Here is an 18717-nt window from a genome sequence, read left to right as displayed (position 1 = left end):
TTGGAAAAACAGACATGGACTTCTGTTGACATCCTCCTGTAGATTAGGGTGGTATGATTTCACACACAAAATTGTATTTTATGTAACTCATGAAAGTAGTGAGGCGCGTTTTGTGTTTCATCTTCCACTGTTGAATTTAATTGTCATAAAATCATATAGGTCTATCACTGCGTTGACACTCAATTTAATGTTGTCAAACTTGTGATTCCAAACAGTTCAAACTGCCAGGCCTTACCAATAACACTTTAAGTGTCTGCTTTCTAATTTTGCTGTGTCACTCACTGCAACTGGCATTAGAAAATGTAAACCTATAGTTCTGGGGTGGGTAGCATTACAGCCTGAATAGACTGGCTGTATTATTGTATTTTGGCTGGGCGTGGCACTTCCACCCTAATATTTTCTCTTTGTGTGTCATTTGTTTGGTGGTAAGGTAACACCGGGCAGTAAGGCAGCACAGGGGGACCTTTGTCCTGGAGACACCATCCTGGCCATCAATGGAGACAGCACAGAGACCATGACACACATGGAGGCCCAGAACAGGATCAAGGCCTGCATGGGGGAGCTCACACTGGCCATCAGCAGGTACGTCTACATAGGACTGTGACTGTGGGCTCTATTTTAACAAACCTAACGCAATGGTAAATCTAAGCGCACGCGGGAGCACTATAGGATCAGGGGTGTGTCCGAAATATTTTTGCTATTTTCACCATCACAATAATCAGTGCACTTGCTGGCGTTGGCACGAAAGGGCTGGGTTTTGATGAATAAACAAGTTGTGGGTGTGTCGAGGCTTGGCCCCTCACTGGCCAATCAGAACGTGCTCCATGGCGAAATGTGTGGTTGCTTCAGGTTGTGTATTTACGGTCTTTTATGTGTTGCCTTGGAAACAACTCCAATTCCAATGTTAGTCCGTTATAGTTTGTTAAATGGCTTACAGAAATGAAATAACAAAATGTACACCTATCCCATCTTTGCTAAATAGGTTAAATTGAACCAATTTGCAGTCCACATTGTTCTAAGTAATTGCATGGTTTCAATAGCATTCACACTGATATAGAGGCTAGGCCCACTGTAAATTGCATTATGGCTGAGCATGGACATGCCAGACATTGTCAATAAGCAAAGTTAAATTAATTATTAATAAGGCCTAAAAATATAATTCTAATCAAATTCTAAACAAAACTAAATAATAACTTGTTTTAAATAGGCTATGTCACACTTACAGGCATCATAATTTCTCCCCATGGAGAAATGCATAGATAAAAAAGGAATGTCAGCTCACTGTTTTACTCCTCTCAAACTTGATATCTTAATAAAGCTTTGGTGATTAAGATTGATTTCCAAGCGGTCTCAGGAGCCAAACCCCTTATCGACAGTCTTGACAACTTCACGATTGCATTGGGCAAACAAAAAAAAGCTTTCATTGAGAGCCTTCATTTTAATCAAATACAACGAAATGGGAGAAAACCATTAGTTTTTTATGTTTCTAAATACGAAGTATATAGGCACCAAAAGCACATTAGGCTACTCCATGCGCATATGGGCAGTGTGCGTCACGGCTGGATAGGCTGCGTTTCCGCTGTCAAAATTCATGCCATAACCAACTGCGTTACTGCTAAAACCATCCTTTGGTTGGTCTTAAATATCCCTATCAGCGCTGCCTGAAATTAGCACTTTGGATCATGTTTTTAAGGACACACCTCAAATACTTCCACAGCTTCCAGTCTGTTATTCTAACTCAATCTGCATGACAGAGTGATCTCCAGCCCTGTCCTCGTCAACACTCTCACCTGTGTTAACGAGAGAATCACTGACATGATGGCAGCTGGTCCTTTTGTGGTAGGGCTGAAATGCAGTGGAAATGTTTTTTTGGGATTAAGTTCATTTTCATGGCAAAGAGGGACTTTGCAATTAATTGCAATTCATCTGATCACTCTTCATGACATTCTGGAGTATATGGAAATTGCCATCATCAAAACTGAGGCAGCAGACTTTGTGAAAATTAGTATTTGTGTCATTCTTGACCACGACTGTAGTAAACAAAATTAGTGTTAAACAAATCAAAATATATTTCATATTTGAGATTCTTCAAATAGCCACCCTTTGCCTTGATGACAGCTTTGCACACTCTTTGGCATTCTCTCAACCAGCTTCACCAGGAATGCTTTTCCAACAGTCTTGAAGGCGTTCCCACATATGCTGAGCACCTGTTGCCTGCTTTTCCTTCACTCTGCGGTCCGACTCATCCCAAACCATCTCAATTTGGTGGAGGTCGGGGGATTGTGGAGGCCAGGTCATCTGATGCAGCACTCCATCACTCTCCTTCTTGGTCAAATAGCCCTTACACAGCCTGGAGGTGTGTTGGGTCATTGTCCTGTTGAAAAACAAATGATAGTCCCACTAAGCCCAAACCAGATGGGATGGCATATCGCTGTAGAATACTATGGTAACCATGCTGGTTAGGTGTGTCTTGAATTCTAAATAGATCACAGACAGTGTCACCAGCAAAGCACCCCCACACCATAACACCTCCTCCTCCATGCTTTAAAGTGGAAAATACACATGCAGAGATCATCCGTTCACCCACACTGCGTCTCACAAAGACACGGCGGTTGGAATAAAAAATCTAAAATTTGGACTGCGTGCTTTTCATCCTAAGCAGGGTCTTGACCTGACTGCAGTTTGGCATTGTAACCGACTTCAGTGGGTAAATGCTCAGCTTGAATGGCCACTGGTGCACTGGAGAATTGTGCTCTTCATGGATGAATCCTGGTTTCAACTGTACCGGGCAGAGTCATGTGGGCAAGTGGTTTGCTGATGTCAACATTGTGAACAGAGTGCCCCATGGTGGCGGTGGGGTTATGGTATGGGCAGGCATAAGCTATGGACAACGAACACAGTTACATTTTATCGATGGCAATTTGAATGCACAGAGATACCGTGACAAGATCCTGAGGCCCATTGTCATGCCATTCATCCGCCACCATCACCTCACATTTCAGCATGATAATGCACAGCCCCATATCACAAGGATCTGTACAAAATTCCTGGAAGCTGAAAATGTCCCAGTTCTTCCACGGCCTGCATACTCACCAGACATGTCACCCATTGAGCATGTTTGGGATGCGTCACGATGCATGAGGAAAGTGGTGGTCACACCAGATACTGACTGGTTTTCTGATCCACGCCCCAACCTTTTTTTTTAAAGGTATCTGTGACCAACAGATGCATATCTGTATTCCCAGTCATGTGAAATCCATAGATTAGGGCCTAATGAATTTATTTCAATTTACTCATTTCCTTATATGAACTGTAACTCAGTAAAATCTTTGAAATTGTTGCATGTTGTGTTAATATACACTACATGACCAAAAGTATGTGGACACCTGCTCGTCGAACATCTCATTCCAAAATCATGGGCATTAATATGGAGTTGGTCTCCCCTTTGCTGCTATAACAGCCTCCACTCTTCTGGAAGGCTTTTCACTAGATGTTGGAACATTGCTGCGGGGACTTGCTTCCATTCAGCCACAAGAGCATTAGTGAGTTCGGGCACTGATATTGGGCGATTAGGCCTGGCTCGCAGTCTGCGTTCCAATTCATCCCAAAGGTGTTCGATGGGGTTGAGGTCAGGGCTCTGTGCAGGCCAGTCAAGTTCTTTCACATCGATCTCAACAAGCCATTTCGGTATGGACCTCTCTTTGTGCATGCTGAAACAGGAAAGGGCCTTCCCCAAACTTTTGCCACAAAGTTGGAAGCACCGAATCCACTAATTTGAAGGGGTGTCCACATACTTTTGTGTAGATGGTGTATATTGCTATTTTCAGTCACACATGGAAGCCAGTCAAAGTGATCAATTCTCTACCCCCACAGAGCACTCTTGCATCACATTCAGTGAGGCGTACACATTGTGGCACAGCATGGCCTCCTAAATGAACCGTTAGATTGATATTGTATATTCAGCAGCTCATGATGGGTGAAACAGCTTTTTCCACTGCTTACAACAATGCGTCATTCTTAGTTCAGGAACATTGGGATGAGTCTTTGGTATTGGGGACGACAGGGGCATCGTGATGTAATTCAACACAGCAAATTCTCAAATTCAAAGGAAATCATCAGTCTAAACAGCCAGTTGCCATTTAGAAGGGAGAACTCAGAAATGGGGATGAAGCAGAGTGGAAGATTATTCTTTTTCCCAGCTTTCCAATAGACGGTTTGAAATTCCCAGATGAGAACAGTAGCCTACTGTGGTTTGGGATAGGTTTGGAATGACAACAGATCCAGGATGAAAATGTCCTCTTTCCTTCTAGGGTAGTGAAGTGAACAGTAGACCAAGAATGGTACTAATCGTCAGCCTGGAGCAGACATTGCACATGGAGTGGAAAGGAGAATCAGCATAAATTCCACATCCATGGGTAACCTGATCCATCAGATGAGCAGGAGTCATGGAGTTGTTTGAGCTCAGCGTTTTATCCTGTCAGAAGAAACGTTTAGTTTCTGTATAGAATCTAGAATGTGCTTTCCCCGAAACGCTCCGGCCTCTCTGAGAAGAATGAGCATTAAGTGGTACAGTATATCCACATAGGAGTAGTACATTTATTTAAGGATACACGAGGTTGAGTTTAGTGCAATCTCCAGTGGGAACCGGAAGGCCCACTGCTATAGAAAGCCACAACACAAGGTAAGCTATGTCGAGTTTACATAAATGTACTTTCATGCTTTTAAACGGATCTTGACTGATGTTTTAACCATAAAATGTATAGTTATTTTTTTAGCCTCTACCTCCATGAAATTCATGCACTTTTCAATCAGTCATGAACATGAGCAAATGATTAGGGAAACCATAACTGGAGGTTAGAGATGAAATGCCAACCAACCACTCCTGCAGGAGCAAAAAAGTTAATGCTGTTTCATATTCATTAATCTTCTCTATTCTCCACGGCTTAGTGAGAACATTTGAAATTCAGGTTACATGATGGTGAACACAGCAGCAGCCCCAGTATCTACTGGTATGTGACCTTCTTAATACACCATTGGGTAATTGCTGTTGGGATGGGCTGCTGAATCCAGGGAGGGTGTGTTGCACAGATTAGTATGTACCCTTTGCTCCAACCCCAGCTGAAATGAGCTGCTAGCATACATGTGCAATTCGTTTCAGTGAGAGGTATGAGGGAGGGAAGGAGGGAGCAAGGGAGCGAGGGAGCGAGGGAGCAAGGGAGCAAGGGAGCGAGGGAGCGAGGGAGTGAGAGCAAGATAATCCACATGGGCATAAGAATGTTATTTTACGGCCCAGATTTTTGCTGTGTGTGTATGGCTGGAAATTCAATTACATAGATTGCATGCATCATGTAGCTTAGCAATGGATTTCTTTCCTAGACCCAGAGGATATAGGGCACTTCAAGTCCTTCACTTTATGTCATGTTTTTTTAACATGTTTTAACTGCATGGAACCTCAGTCATTTGGAAGACGGAAGGGAAATTCCATTCACACTTACAGTAAGCACAAGGGAGGGGAGATTTCACGTGTCTCAATATGGATAAAGCTGACTTGATTGATTTCTTGACAACAGGAATGTTGTGCTGTATGTAAAATGACTTGGGTAATGTTTACTGGAGAGTCAGTGAAGTATTGAACTAGTGCAACCAAAATAAAGTTTTATTTTTGTTTGGAATGACCAGAAGAGGCGGGGGCCAAGTTGACTTACCCAGAAAATAATATTTTTGAGAACAACAGACCAAGCCATTAAAAGACTCAGCTATAAAGGACTCAAACTGTCAGGCTGGAGAGGCCTGTAATTTTCTGGTGCTGCCATTGGATAAATACTGTATGTAAGCCTACACGTCTGCTTTTGAACCAAAATTACATTGGTTGCCGCGGAGCTTGAGGCACTTATGTACATTTTGCCTCTGAATTCATTACTTTCATGACCTTATTTTTTATACTTTCTTCATAACCTGTTTTTAAAGAGCCTATGAGCCCATGGTAGCTGACCAGAGAGCCTCATGAAAGCAAGAGTCAAATAAATATATGGAGTTCATAAAACCTGGGCTTGTAGAAGCATCTGTTTTTGGAAATAACACTGCCTCTGAATCAAGAAATAGTGTTATTAATGCATTTGTCACACAGCAGTTGGAAGGAAGGAGAGAGAAGGAGGAAGAGAGCAACAGGCCAGCTTTAGTAGAGCTTGACACTGAGTCACCACTTCAACCCATCCAACCTCGCTGCTCCATTTCCAGCCCCTGATAGGTTCCCTCGGGACTGTGCTGTGAGGTAAAATGGCTCTGCTAGTTCGCCATTTCTGGCAGCCTGATCAAAAGGTGCGTCTCGCAGGGACACTGGCCGTTACTAAACAGGCCCTGCTCCAAGTTCACTGTGGTGTCAGTGCCGGGCGGTCAGAAACCCGGCAGGCCAGGGTCTTATTGAAACATGTCATGTTTCCCTTAGCTGGCCTGTATATCTTCAGCCTATTGAGTCTTCATGAAGACATGGACCAGCTGTGGCGAATCTCACCTCCCAACCCCTGAGTATTCCCCCCTCACGCCCACACTCCTCCCCTCCCCCTCTTCCTCTCTGCTCTCTCCTCTTTCCCTTGAAGAAAGCAGTGGTGGATACAAAGAGCCGCGAGACAGACAATGGTTATTTGTTTCCACCAGTGGTCAGAGCCTATGGAAAGAACCCTGCTGGGCTGGCAGGTTCAACATAGAAAAGTAATGAGACCTGAGGAGGGAGAGAGACAGGGGAGGGGGTGAGGGAGAGCGGGAGACCGAGAGACCGAGGGAGAGAGAAACAAAGAGAGCGACTGAGACAGAGAGCGAAACAAAGAAAGAGAAAGAAAGAGCCTGGTGGAGGAGGTTGTACCTCTGTTGTCCTGGTCTGACTGCCTGGACAGTGAGTCAGAGCTGAGGAATTATGAATGGGACAGGGATTGTAAGTGCAGTACTCCTGCTAGGAAAGAGAAAAAAACTGCCAAATATAGGGAAAATCCCTCCTCTGTCCTCCCAGGGCACTTCTGTTGTGGTCGTAAACGGCACATGAAGGGATCCGGTGGAGTCGGGAAGGGAGACTACAGCTCTGCTGCAGTCATTGATCTTGTCATCTCCCAGACCAATAATCTACTAAGTGACTCCCAGGTCTGGTGAGAAGACGCCATACGTGTGGTTTTAAAAACCACTTTGTCTCCAAGATCAGAGACTACATTTGATCTCGTCTCATATTACACCAATAACGAAGTAGCAGCTTGATGATTTTGATTTCTAACAGTGTATTATTAAAAGACTGGTTTCAGTTAGTGATCAAGAGGAGTTGGGATGCATTTGATAACAACAGGAAGGCCTCAATCTGAATTTGAAAAGGCAGGAGGTAATGCTGTTGGTCAGTATCTTGTTCCGGGTAGTTTCTCCTCTTTAGTCAATGCAGCATGAAATCCCTGCACAGCCCAAATAAACCATCTACATCCACCGCCTCAAAACCAAATCAGGAAATTAAAAACCAGCAGAGAGTCAGACAGCGGAAAATCTGACCGAAGGGAAGGTTTGTCGAAACGCATAATGATAACCTGACACTGAGCCATTTCATTTGAGAGACTTATATCGTCTTTATTCGACAGTGATATACACACACGCACTCTCATTTATGAGCAAGGGGAGTAGGAGAAGGATATTCAATTTGACGTGAAATAAAAGCGCGCTCATTGAATAGTCTCTTGGCACTCGAGGCCAGTGAGGAGAGAGTAAAAGGCCGTTGGTCTGCACAGCTCTGATCACTCGCAGACCGTCTCCACTAATCCCTCACACACTGACTCAATATTGGAGGACACGCTAAACTGGATCACGAAAAACGATATGCTCCATTGTGCCTGTCCTATTGGTGCGTATAACAATGTCTGCTGCCTACTCCATCAGCCTCTCTGCCTCTCACAGTTTCCATTCATTCATACATCTACACTACATGACCAAAAGTACTGTATGTGGACACCTAATCGTCATTCATCACTCCAGAGAACGTGTTTCCACTGCTCCAGAGTCCAATGGTGGGGAGCTTTACACCACTCTAGCATACTCTTGGAATTGTGCATGGTGATCTTAGGCTTGTGTGCGGCTGCTCAGCCATGGAAACCCATTTCATGAAGCTCCCGACAAACAGTTATTGTGCTGACATTGCTTCCAGAGGTAGTTTGGAACTCTGTACTGATTTTTACGCGCTACGCGCTTCAGCACTCGGCGGTCCCGTTCTGTGAGCTTGTGTGGCCTACCACTTCGCGGCTGAGCCGTTGTTGCTCCTAAACATTTCCACTTCACAATAACAGCACTTACAGTTGACCGGGGCAGCTCTAGCAGGGCAGAAATTTGATGAACTGATTTGTTGGAAAGGTGGCATGCTATGATGGTGCCACGTTGAAAGTCACTGAGCTCTTCAGTAAGGTCATTCTACTGCCAATGTTTGTCTATGGAGATTGCATGGCTGTGTGCTCGATTTTATACACCTGTCAGCAACGGGTGTGGCTGAAATAGCCAAGTCCACTTATTTGAAGGGGTGTCCACATACTTTTGTATATATAGTGTATGTCCTCCTCGTCACTTTTTGACATGTTCTATGGTTCCTTGTATTAAAGCAAATGTAATTTGCCACCAATTGACTTGCTCAATAGAGCATTCATATGTATCCAAGGAACCAAACATCCTGGGATATAAAGTGTTGTATCCTTGGAAGAGAGGGAGGGTTCGATGGATGTCCTAGGCATAGATCGTCCCACGCTGTCTGCAGCTCATCCATCAAACACAGCAGCCATAAAGCAGCCTTGATACGAACACCTCTGTGTTAATTTCTGAGGCATTGCCTCACCCGCCACAGCCATGCCAGCTGAATCTAGAGTGACCTCATCCTTCACTTGTGAAGTTTCCACTAGTGGAGAACTCAGAGGCCTCATTGTTGCCTCCTGCTCCAGAGGCCTGCCTGCGTTCACATATGTAGGTGAGACTACTGACTGACTGACCGACTGTCCAGCTGAAGAATGAGTGGAGGGAAACAAGTCTTTGTTCCTCTACACACACACTGCACTCTGCTGCCTCGCTGGGGCCGGTGTGATGTCATGGCATGCCCTTTTGGAAGCTGGGCGGTTGCCCATAAACTGTAACAGCAAATGGTCTAGCAACGGGACCCCCGACACGATTCAGTGATTCCAAACAGCATTACTCACTCCTCCCTCAGAAGTCGTTTTTTCTATGTGGAGGCGATAGTCATTTATTTCCCCCTTCCCAACAGTGTGCCATTATACAAGCTATATAATGCCATTTCAATTGTATTGCACGTTTTTGTTACCCTATGTTTTTATGGGAAGTTCTAAATCTTGCTGAAGCAATTTTCTCTCCATGTCTGAGATGTGTAGCGCAGGGCATAAATTAAGACTACCCTATTGTATTAACACAGGACAAAAGTACAATACACTATAAGAACAGCAATATATTATGTATTTACAGTAGATGGATGGGCCCAGCCATGGTAGGCAAAATACTTTGCGATAAATGAAAGACAATGGGGTTTATTGTACAAAGTCACCTGACATAGAGCAGAAAATACTGTTTTGACCCTTGCCATCCTATTGTTTCTGTTCACTCGGATGGCTGTCTCAGCATGGTGAACTAATCTAATAACAAGAAATACTGGGGGATTACGCTACAAATATCTGTGCCTCTATTCGTCTTAGACACAGTACAGGAGGTTGGGACTATAAGGTTCTATCTGCATCTTTGTCAAAATGGAGTTATTGTCATAGCCTTGTTCTGTTCAATGTTATCTACCTTCAGTGCCTTCAGAAAGTATTCACACACCTTGCCTTATTCCACATTTTGTTGTGTTACATCTTGAATTTAAAATTGATTAAATTGCGATTTTTTTTGTCACTGGCTTACACACAACACCCCATAAGGTCAAAGTGGAAATGTGTTTTAGAGATGTTCAACAATTTATTAAAAATGAAAAGCTGAAATGTCTTGAGTCAATAAGTATTCAACCCCTTTGTTATGGCAAGCCTAAATAAGTTCAGGAGTAAAAATGTGTGTTTAACATGATTTTTGAATGACTACCTGATCTCTGTACCCCATTCATACAATTATCTGTAAGGTCCCTCAGTTGAGAAGTGAATTTCAAGCACAGAATCAACCACAAAGACCAGGGAGGTTTTCCAATGCCTCGCAAAGAAGGGCACCTATTAGTAAAAATAAAAAGCAGACATTGAATATCCCTTTGAGCATGGTGAAGTTATTAATTACACTTTGGATGGTGTATCAATACACCCAGTCAGTACAAAGATACAGGCGTCCTTCCTAACTCAGTTGCCGGAGAGGAAGGAAACCACTCAGGGATTTCACCATGAGGTTAAAACAGTTACAGAGTTTAAGGGCTGTGATAGGTTAAAATTGAGGATAGTTCAACAACATTGCAGTCACTCCACAATACTAGCCTAAATGACAGAGTGAAAAGAAGGAAGCCTGTACAGAAAGAAATATTCCAAAACATGCATCCTGTTTGCAATAAGGCACTAAAGTAAAACTGCAAAATAATGTGGCAAAGAAATTCACTTCATGTCCTGAGCGTTATGTTTGGGTCAAATCCAATACAACACATTACTGAGTACCACTCTCCATTATTATTATTTATTTTAAAGGACAGTGGTGGCTGCATCATGTTATGGGTATACTTGTAATCATTAAGGATTGGGGAGTTTGTCAGGAAAAAAAAGAAATGGAATTGAGCTAAGCACAGGCAAAATCCTAGAGGAAAATCTGGTTCAGTCTGCTTTCCAACAGACACTGGGATACAAATTCACCTTTCAGCAGGACAATAACCTAAAACACAAGGCCAAATATACAATGGAGTTGCTTACCAAGACAACATTAAATGTTCCTGAGTGGCCGATTTACAGTTTTGACTTACACTACCGGTCAAAAGTTTTAGAACACCTACTCATTCAAGGGTTTTTCTTTATTTCTACTATTTTCGACATTGTAGAATAATAGTGAAGACATCAAAACTATTAAATAACACATATGGAATCATTTAGTAACCAAAAAAGTGTTAAACAAATCAAAATATATTTTATATTTGAGATTCATCAAATAGCTACCCCTTGCCTTGATGACAGCTTTGCACACTCTTAGCATTCTCTCAACCAGCTTCACCTGGAATGCTTTTCCAACAGTCTTGAAGGAGTTCCCACATACGCGGAGCACTTGTTGGCTGCTTTTCCTTCACTATGCGGTCCGACTCATCCCAAAACATCTCAATTTGGTGGAGGTCGGGGGATTGTGGAGGCCAGGTCATCTGATGCAGCACTCCATCACTCTCCTTCTTGGTAAAATAGTCCTTACACAGCCTGTAGGTGTGTTGGGTCATTGCTCCTGAGTGGCGCAGTGGTCTAAGGCACTGCATCGCAGTGCTAACTGTTCCACTAGAGATCCTGGTTCGAATCCAGGCTCTGTCGCAGCCGGCCGCGACCGGGAGACTCATGGGCGGCGCACAATTGGCCCAGCGTCGTCCAGGGTAGGGGAGGGAATGGCCGGCAGGGATGTAGCTCAGTTGATAGAGCATGGCGTTTGCAACGCCAGGGTTGTGGGTTTGATTCCCACGGGGGGCCAGTATAAAAAAAATTAAAATAAAATATGTATTCACTAACTGTAAGTCGCTCTGGATAAGAGCGTCTGCTAAATGACTAAAATGTAAATGTAAATGTAAATGTCCTGTTGAAAAACAAATGATAGTCCCACTAAGCCCAAACCAGATGGGATGGCGTATATACTACAGAATGCTGTGGTAGCCATGCTGGTTAGGTGTGTCACCAGCAAAGCACCCCCACACCATAACACCTCCTCCTCCATGCTTTACGGTGGGAAATACACATGCAGAGATCATCCGTTCACCCACACCGCGTCCAACATAGACACAGCGGTTGGAACCAAAAATCTCAAATTTGGACTCCAGACCAAAGGACACATTTCTACCGGTCTAATGTACATTGCTCGTGTTTCTTGGCCCAAGCAAGTCTCTTCTTCTTATTGGTGTCCTTTTTGTAGTGGTTTATTTGCAGCAATTCGACCATAAAGGCCTGATTCACACAGTCTCCTCTGAACAGTTGATGTTGAGATGTGTCTGTTACTCTGTGAAGCATTTATTTGGGCTGCAATTTCTGAGGCTGGTAACTCTAATGAACTTATCCTCTGCAGCAGAGGTAACTCTGGGTCTTCCATTCCTGCGGCGGTCCTTGTGAGAGCCAGTTTCATCATAGCGCTTGATGGTTTTTGTGACTGCACTTGAAGAAACGTTCAAAGTTCTTGAAATGTTCCGTATTGACTGACCATGTCTTATTAAAGTAATGATGGACTGTCATTTCTCTTTGCTTATTTGAGCTGTTCTTAACATAATATGGACTTGGTCTTTTACCAAATAGGGCTATCTTCTGTATACCCCCCCCCCCCCCCCCCCCACACAAATTAACTTTTAAGAAGGCACACCTGTTAATTGAAATGCATTCCAGGTGACTACCTCATGAAGCTGGTTGAGAGAATGCCATGAGTGTGCAAAACTTTCATCAAGGCAAGGGTGGCTATTTGAAGAATCTCAAATAGAAAATATATTTTGATTTGTTTAACACTTTTTTGGTTACTACATGATTCCATGTGTTATTTCATAGTTTTGATGTCTTCACTATTATTCTACAATGTAGAAAATAGTAAAAATAAAGAAAAACCCTTGAAGTGTTCTAAAACGTTTGACCGGTAGTGTAAATCAGCTTGAGAATCTATGGCAAGACTTGAAAATGGCTGTTTATCTATGATCAACAACCAATTTGACAGAGCTAGAAGACTTTTAAAAAATATATACATATTGCAAATATTGGAAAATCCAGGTTTGGAAAGCTCTTAGAGACTTAACCAGAAACACTCACTACTGTAATCGCTGCCAAAGATGACTCAGGGGTGTGAATACTTATGTAAATGAGATATTTATGTACTTGATTTTCAATAAATTTGCAAAACATTTCAAAAACATTTTTTACTTTGTCATTATGGGGTATTGTGTGTAGATGGGTGAGATAATTATTTTTAAATCCATTTTGAATTCAGGCTGTAACACAACAAAATGTGTAATAAGTCAAGGGGTATGAATACTTTGTACATTTACATTTGAGTCATTTAGCAGACGCTCTTATCCAGAGCGACTTACAGTTAAAAAGAATACAAGATAAAAATAGCTGACACCATTCAAACCAATGAGGGTTTTGGAACTTTAATGCCAATTATCTCATCTTAGAGTCATCGTTTTGCAGATATAACCTTATAGTCCCAAGCTCTCAAGTATCTATAGTCAAGTTTCATGCTTGACCAAAGACCGACATACAGCCATCACTGTCTATGAATGCAAGGCAAAGATTGGTGTGCACAGATCATATTTTTGATGGTCTTGGCCTGGTTGTCCTACAGTATGTAATCACAGACTGTTATATTGAGTGGTACTGAAGTGAATAAAAAAGGAATCATGAGAAATTTTTGCCAAGGGTTGTGAGTTCATGCCATTGTTTTCCTGTTGATGTGCAGTGGAGATGACTTTATCACTAAAGTGTATTGGTATGTGGTCATATTCAGCTGCCAGTGTTACGCCTGCCAAAGAAAAACACATGCTGAGAAGAAACCTGATGCTTGATACTGTGTAAAATGAAGAAATCAAGCTTATTTTGGACCACAGTGAAATATTTTGACCCCGGAGCATACACCGGTAATATTTAGCAGTGGTTAGTGATATTTAATACGAAAGTTCAAGTCAGAATCTTTTTTTGCTTACTTAACTGTATTATGGTGTATGTGTCTTGAGTTTAGTCCCTTTTCATTCCACTCTAACATAATCATATCCAGTAATAACATAATTTAATAGCATATTGTTAGTGACTGCTGTGAACAAATAACCTGTGAACACAAATTGATAGAAGCAGATATGACAGCTTTAAAAGCCCCTGAGCATTTTATAGATACAGAGTCCTTGTTTATCTAACCTTATCCTCTCTTTCCTGGGTATTGTCTTTCAGGTCAGGAGACAAAGTCTGGTCTCCAACTGTTATTGAAGATGGCAAGACAAGTCCATACATGGCCACGTTGGAGTCTGAGTCACCACAGGTATGAGCTGCACTTGTATGAGCCATAGATACGATTATATACACTGAGCATAAATATAACTATTGTGTCCTCAGCTTTGGTTGTGTCCTCACCCATTATCTCAAAACTTTTCACTTTCAATTGCTACCATGGTTATGCATATGCTTTTCATATTTCTTCTGTAAGAAACATTTCAATTTAGCCCTATCCATATAGGCCAATTCTCACGAGTGCAAAGGGTTCTCACGAGTGCAATGGGCAGTTTTGGGAAATTACAAATATAAACGCAACATGCAACAATTTAAAAGATTTTACTGAGTTACAGTTCATATAAGGAAATCACTCAATTGAAATGAATTCATTAGGCCCTAATCTATGGATTTCACATCACTGGGAATACAGATATTAATCTGTTGGTCACAGATACCTTATAAAAAAGGTAGGGACAATTGCATACTCCCTCAAAACTTGAGACATCTGTGGCAATGTGTTGTGTGACAAAACTGCACATTTTAGAGTGGCCTTTTATTGTCCCCAGCACAAGGTGCACCTGTGTAATGATCATGCTGTTTAATCAGCTTCTTGATATGCCACACCTATCAGGTGGATGGATTATCATGGCAAAGGAAAAATGCTCACTAACAGGGATGTAAACAGTTTTGAGAAATAAGCTTTTTGTGCATATGGAACATTTCTGGGATCTTTTATACACTTTACATGTTGCGTTTTTATATTTTAGTTCAGTGTAGATTATCTTCTGATATACTGCTGCCTCAATGGTTCCCGAAACAAATTATCCAGATCCGTATTCATGCAAGCCGAGGCCTTGCCGTTGAACTTTGCAGAGTTTTCCGATACTGAACAGAGGGTGAGGCAAAGTGTAACCAAAACAAGCAGACAAAAAGCGTATTGTGGCTGGGACATCTGAGAAGTCACCATTCATCTTTTATTGTGGCCGTTGGTTGTCATGTTGGGGCGCTTTCCCATGTCCCAGTCCCTTCAGTGGAGCGATCCCTGTAAACTGGGCTGAATGGCAACACAAAGGCCTGAAATGAAATGTATCAGTCATTTCATAAATTGTAGGTTGAGACTATACACAGCAGACAGATGTATTGAGTTTCACTTCAGTAGGCAGGCTGGTGGACATTTGAATGAAAGAGCTATATACGAATGGAAGGTTCAATACAGAACAAGTGAATTCTATCCCTGAGGTGAATGGGGAAGGGATGTTTTTTCCATGTAGCTGAGCCTGAGTTTACATAGTCTTTTTTTGTCTTCAGAAAGCCACATTTTATTAATTTAACATGTGTGACATCCATTAAGTCAAAGCCACTGATCCTTACTCTAAATATTCCTAATGGTCTTGGGGTACATGGTTGATATACTGCTCTTGTAAGCATGGAAGTCATAACATATACATCTTCCTGGTGATAAAGGAGGTGAAAGACCACCTCATTCCAGCCTTCAGGCAATCCAAGGAGCCAGGCAGATTCCCTGAGAGTGGTCCTGGGGATTGGGAACGTTGTATTTCACAATCTCGACACGAGCTGAAGTCTGAGCGAAGGGGAACAATCAACTCAAACTCTGTATATAAATGGAGGCACGCATGCTAGCAGTACCTCTGTGTGTGTATAATCGGAGAATGCTGCTCACTCTATCTCCTGAATAAGTTACAGAGGGAGGTTTGGAAACCTTGTATCCACTCTCTACTGAAAGACTCTCACTCCTTTAATAGAGTTAAAGTTGAGAGCTAGAAACGGCAAAGTGAGTACCATTTAGCTGCATTTGCTTCAGGTGGAGGCTTGTTAATAGTTAGTTGGTTGGTCCCTTGAATTAGGCCAAATGAGGACCTGAAATGGTCTCACCACACCAAGACTGTGGTGAAGAAGGCACAACAGTGCCTCTACAACCTCAGGCGGCTGAAGAAATTCATCATGACCCCTAAAGAGCCTTACAAACTTCTACAGATGCACCATTGAGAGCATTCTGTTGGGCTGCATCACCACCTGGTATGGCAACTGCACCACCCTCAACCGCATGGCTCTCCAGAGAATGGTGCGGTCAGCCCAACGCAGCACCAGGGGCACGCTGCCTGCCCTCCAGCAATTGTGTCAAAGGAAGGGCAAGAAGATCATTAAGGACCTCAGTCACCCTAGCCACGGACTGTTCACTCGACTACCTTCTGGCCGACGGAGACAGTACAGGTGCATCAGAGCTAAGACAGAGAGTCTGAAAAACAGCTTCTATATCCAGGCCATCAGACTGTTGAACAGCCATCACTAGCCATCTACCAGTGATGCACTCTCATTCACACAAAACACACACACAAGCTAGCACACACACACCTCATACTCACAAACACACGCAGAAAACACACACACACACACACACACAGCCAACGCTGCTGTCCCGTGTTGTAGAGACATTAAACCACTGGACACTTCCCGTTTCACACTGTGTATTTATATACTGTATTCTCGACATGGCTCACTCTAATATACAGTTGAAGTTGGAAGTTTACATACACTTAGGTTGGAGTCATTAAAACTCGTTTTTCAACCACTCCACAAATATGTTAACAAACTATAGTTTTGGCAAGTCGGTTAGGACATCTACTTTGTGCATGACACAAGTAATTTTTCCAACAATTGTTTACAGACAGATTATTTCACTTATAATTCACTATCACAATTCCAGTGGGTCAGAAGTTTACATACACTAAGTTGACTGTGCCTTTAAACAGCTTGGAAAATTCCAGAAATTTGGAAGCTTTAGAAGCTTCTGATAGGCTAATTGACATCATTTGAGTCAATTGGAGGTGTACCTATGGATGTATTTCAAGGCCTACCTTCAAACTCAGTGCCTCTTTGCTTGACATCATGGGAAAATCAAAAGAAATCAGCCAAGACCTCAGAAAAAATATTGTAGACCTCCACAAGTCTGGTTCATCCTTGGGAGCAATTTCCAAACGCCTGAAGGTACCACGTTCATCTGTACAAACAATAGTACACAAGTATAAACACCATGGGACCACGCAGCCGTCATACCGCTCAGGAAGGAGACGCGTTCTGTGTCCTGCTGGAGGAAACAGGTACAAACGTATCTATATCCACAGTAAAACGAGTCCTATATCGACATAACCTGAAAGGCCGCTCAGCAAGGAAGAAGCCACTGCTCCAAAACCGCTATAAAAAAGCCAGACTACGGTTTGCAACTGCACATGGGGACAAAGATCGTACTTAATGTCCTCTGGTCTGATGAAACAAAAATAGAACTGTTTGGCCATAATGACCATTGTTATGTTTGGAGGAAAAAGGGGGTCGCTTGCAAGCCGAAGAACACCATCCCAACCGTGAAGCACGGGGGTAGCAGCATCATGCTGTGGGGGTGCTTTGCTGCAGGAGGGCCTGGTGCACTTCACAAAATAGATGGCATCATGAGGAAGGAAAATTATGTGGATATATTGAAGCAACATCTCAAGACATCAGTCAGGAAGTTAAAGCTTGGTCGCAAATGTGGCTTCCAAATGGACAATGACCCCAAGCATACTTCCAAAGTTGTGGCAAAATGGCTTAAGGACAACAAAGTCAAGTTATTGGAGTGGCCATCACAATGCCCTGACCTCAATCCTATAGAAAATGTGTGGGCAGGACTGAAAAAGCGTGTGCGACCAAGGAGGCCTACAAACTTGACTCAGTTACACCAGCTCTGTCAGGAGGAATGGGCCAAAATTCACCCAAGTTTTTATTGTGGGAAGCTTGTGGAAGGCTACCCAAAACGTTTGACCCAAGTTAAACAATTTAAAGGCAATGCTACCAAATAATAATTGAGTGTATTTAAACTTCTGACCCACTGGGAATGTGATGAAAGAAACAAAAGCTGAAATAATTCATTCTCTCTACTATTATTCTGACATTTCACATTCTTAAAATAAATTGGTGATCCTAACTGACCTAAGACAGGGAATTTTTACTAGGATTAAATGTCAGAAATTGTGAAAAACAGAAATTGTGAAAAATTGATTTGATTTTGAAATAAATGACCATGGTTGTTTCCTGCTCCAGGCTAGTATAATGTAATATACCTTGAAAGAGATTACCGGCATCTAACAATGCTGATGGTTCTCCAGACACATTAGACACCACATGTGAACTCCCTACCAGCATTTGGGAGTTATAGATAGCAGGAAGTGACACATGGAAGTGGTGAGGTGTTTCCTTGAACAAGGGGAACATGGGAGATTCTCATATAGTTGAATAATTAATGACGGCATTTTGGGATCTAAACCTGAACAGTTACATTTACATTTTAGTCAATTAGCAGACGCTCTTATCCAGAGCGACTTACAGTTAGTGAGTGCATACTTTCTTTTTTTTCAATACCCCTCCGCCACTCTAAATACACAGACTATTATATCATATTATTCACTTAGCCTCCACCATTACCTAGCATCAGCCATGTTACGAAACTAAAGCTATTTGTGGCATCCTCGTACTGGAAAGAGGAAGTAATTGAATGTTTCCAGGAACTTATCTTACTCATAAACAGACAAGAATATTGTAAGATTACCAGAGA

General features: G+C 42.4%; 1 protein-coding gene across 1 annotated transcript in view; it reads left to right on the top strand.

Moving 5' to 3' along the window:
- LOC311135984 (PDZ and LIM domain protein 4-like) overlaps positions 1 to 18717 on the top strand; it is a gene marked incomplete at its 5' end in the record, with an annotated part of 62456 nt that overhangs the window by 15412 nt on the left and 28327 nt on the right. Inside the window, 2 exons of the mRNA XM_084170029.1 lie at positions 431 to 582; positions 14076 to 14163. Of these exons, the coding sequence (XP_084026155.1) occupies positions 431 to 582; positions 14076 to 14163 (240 nt within the window). The remainder of the gene's footprint in view (positions 1 to 430; positions 583 to 14075; positions 14164 to 18717) is intronic.

The sequence above is a fragment of the Coregonus lavaretus genome (assembly GCF_964263955.1).
Source record: "Coregonus lavaretus genome assembly, chromosome: 10".
In the NCBI taxonomy this organism is placed as follows: Eukaryota; Metazoa; Chordata; class Actinopteri; order Salmoniformes; family Salmonidae; genus Coregonus; species Coregonus lavaretus.
The sequence above is the reverse complement of the archived record's forward strand: the minus strand, read 5'-3'. Positions and strand labels throughout refer to the sequence as shown.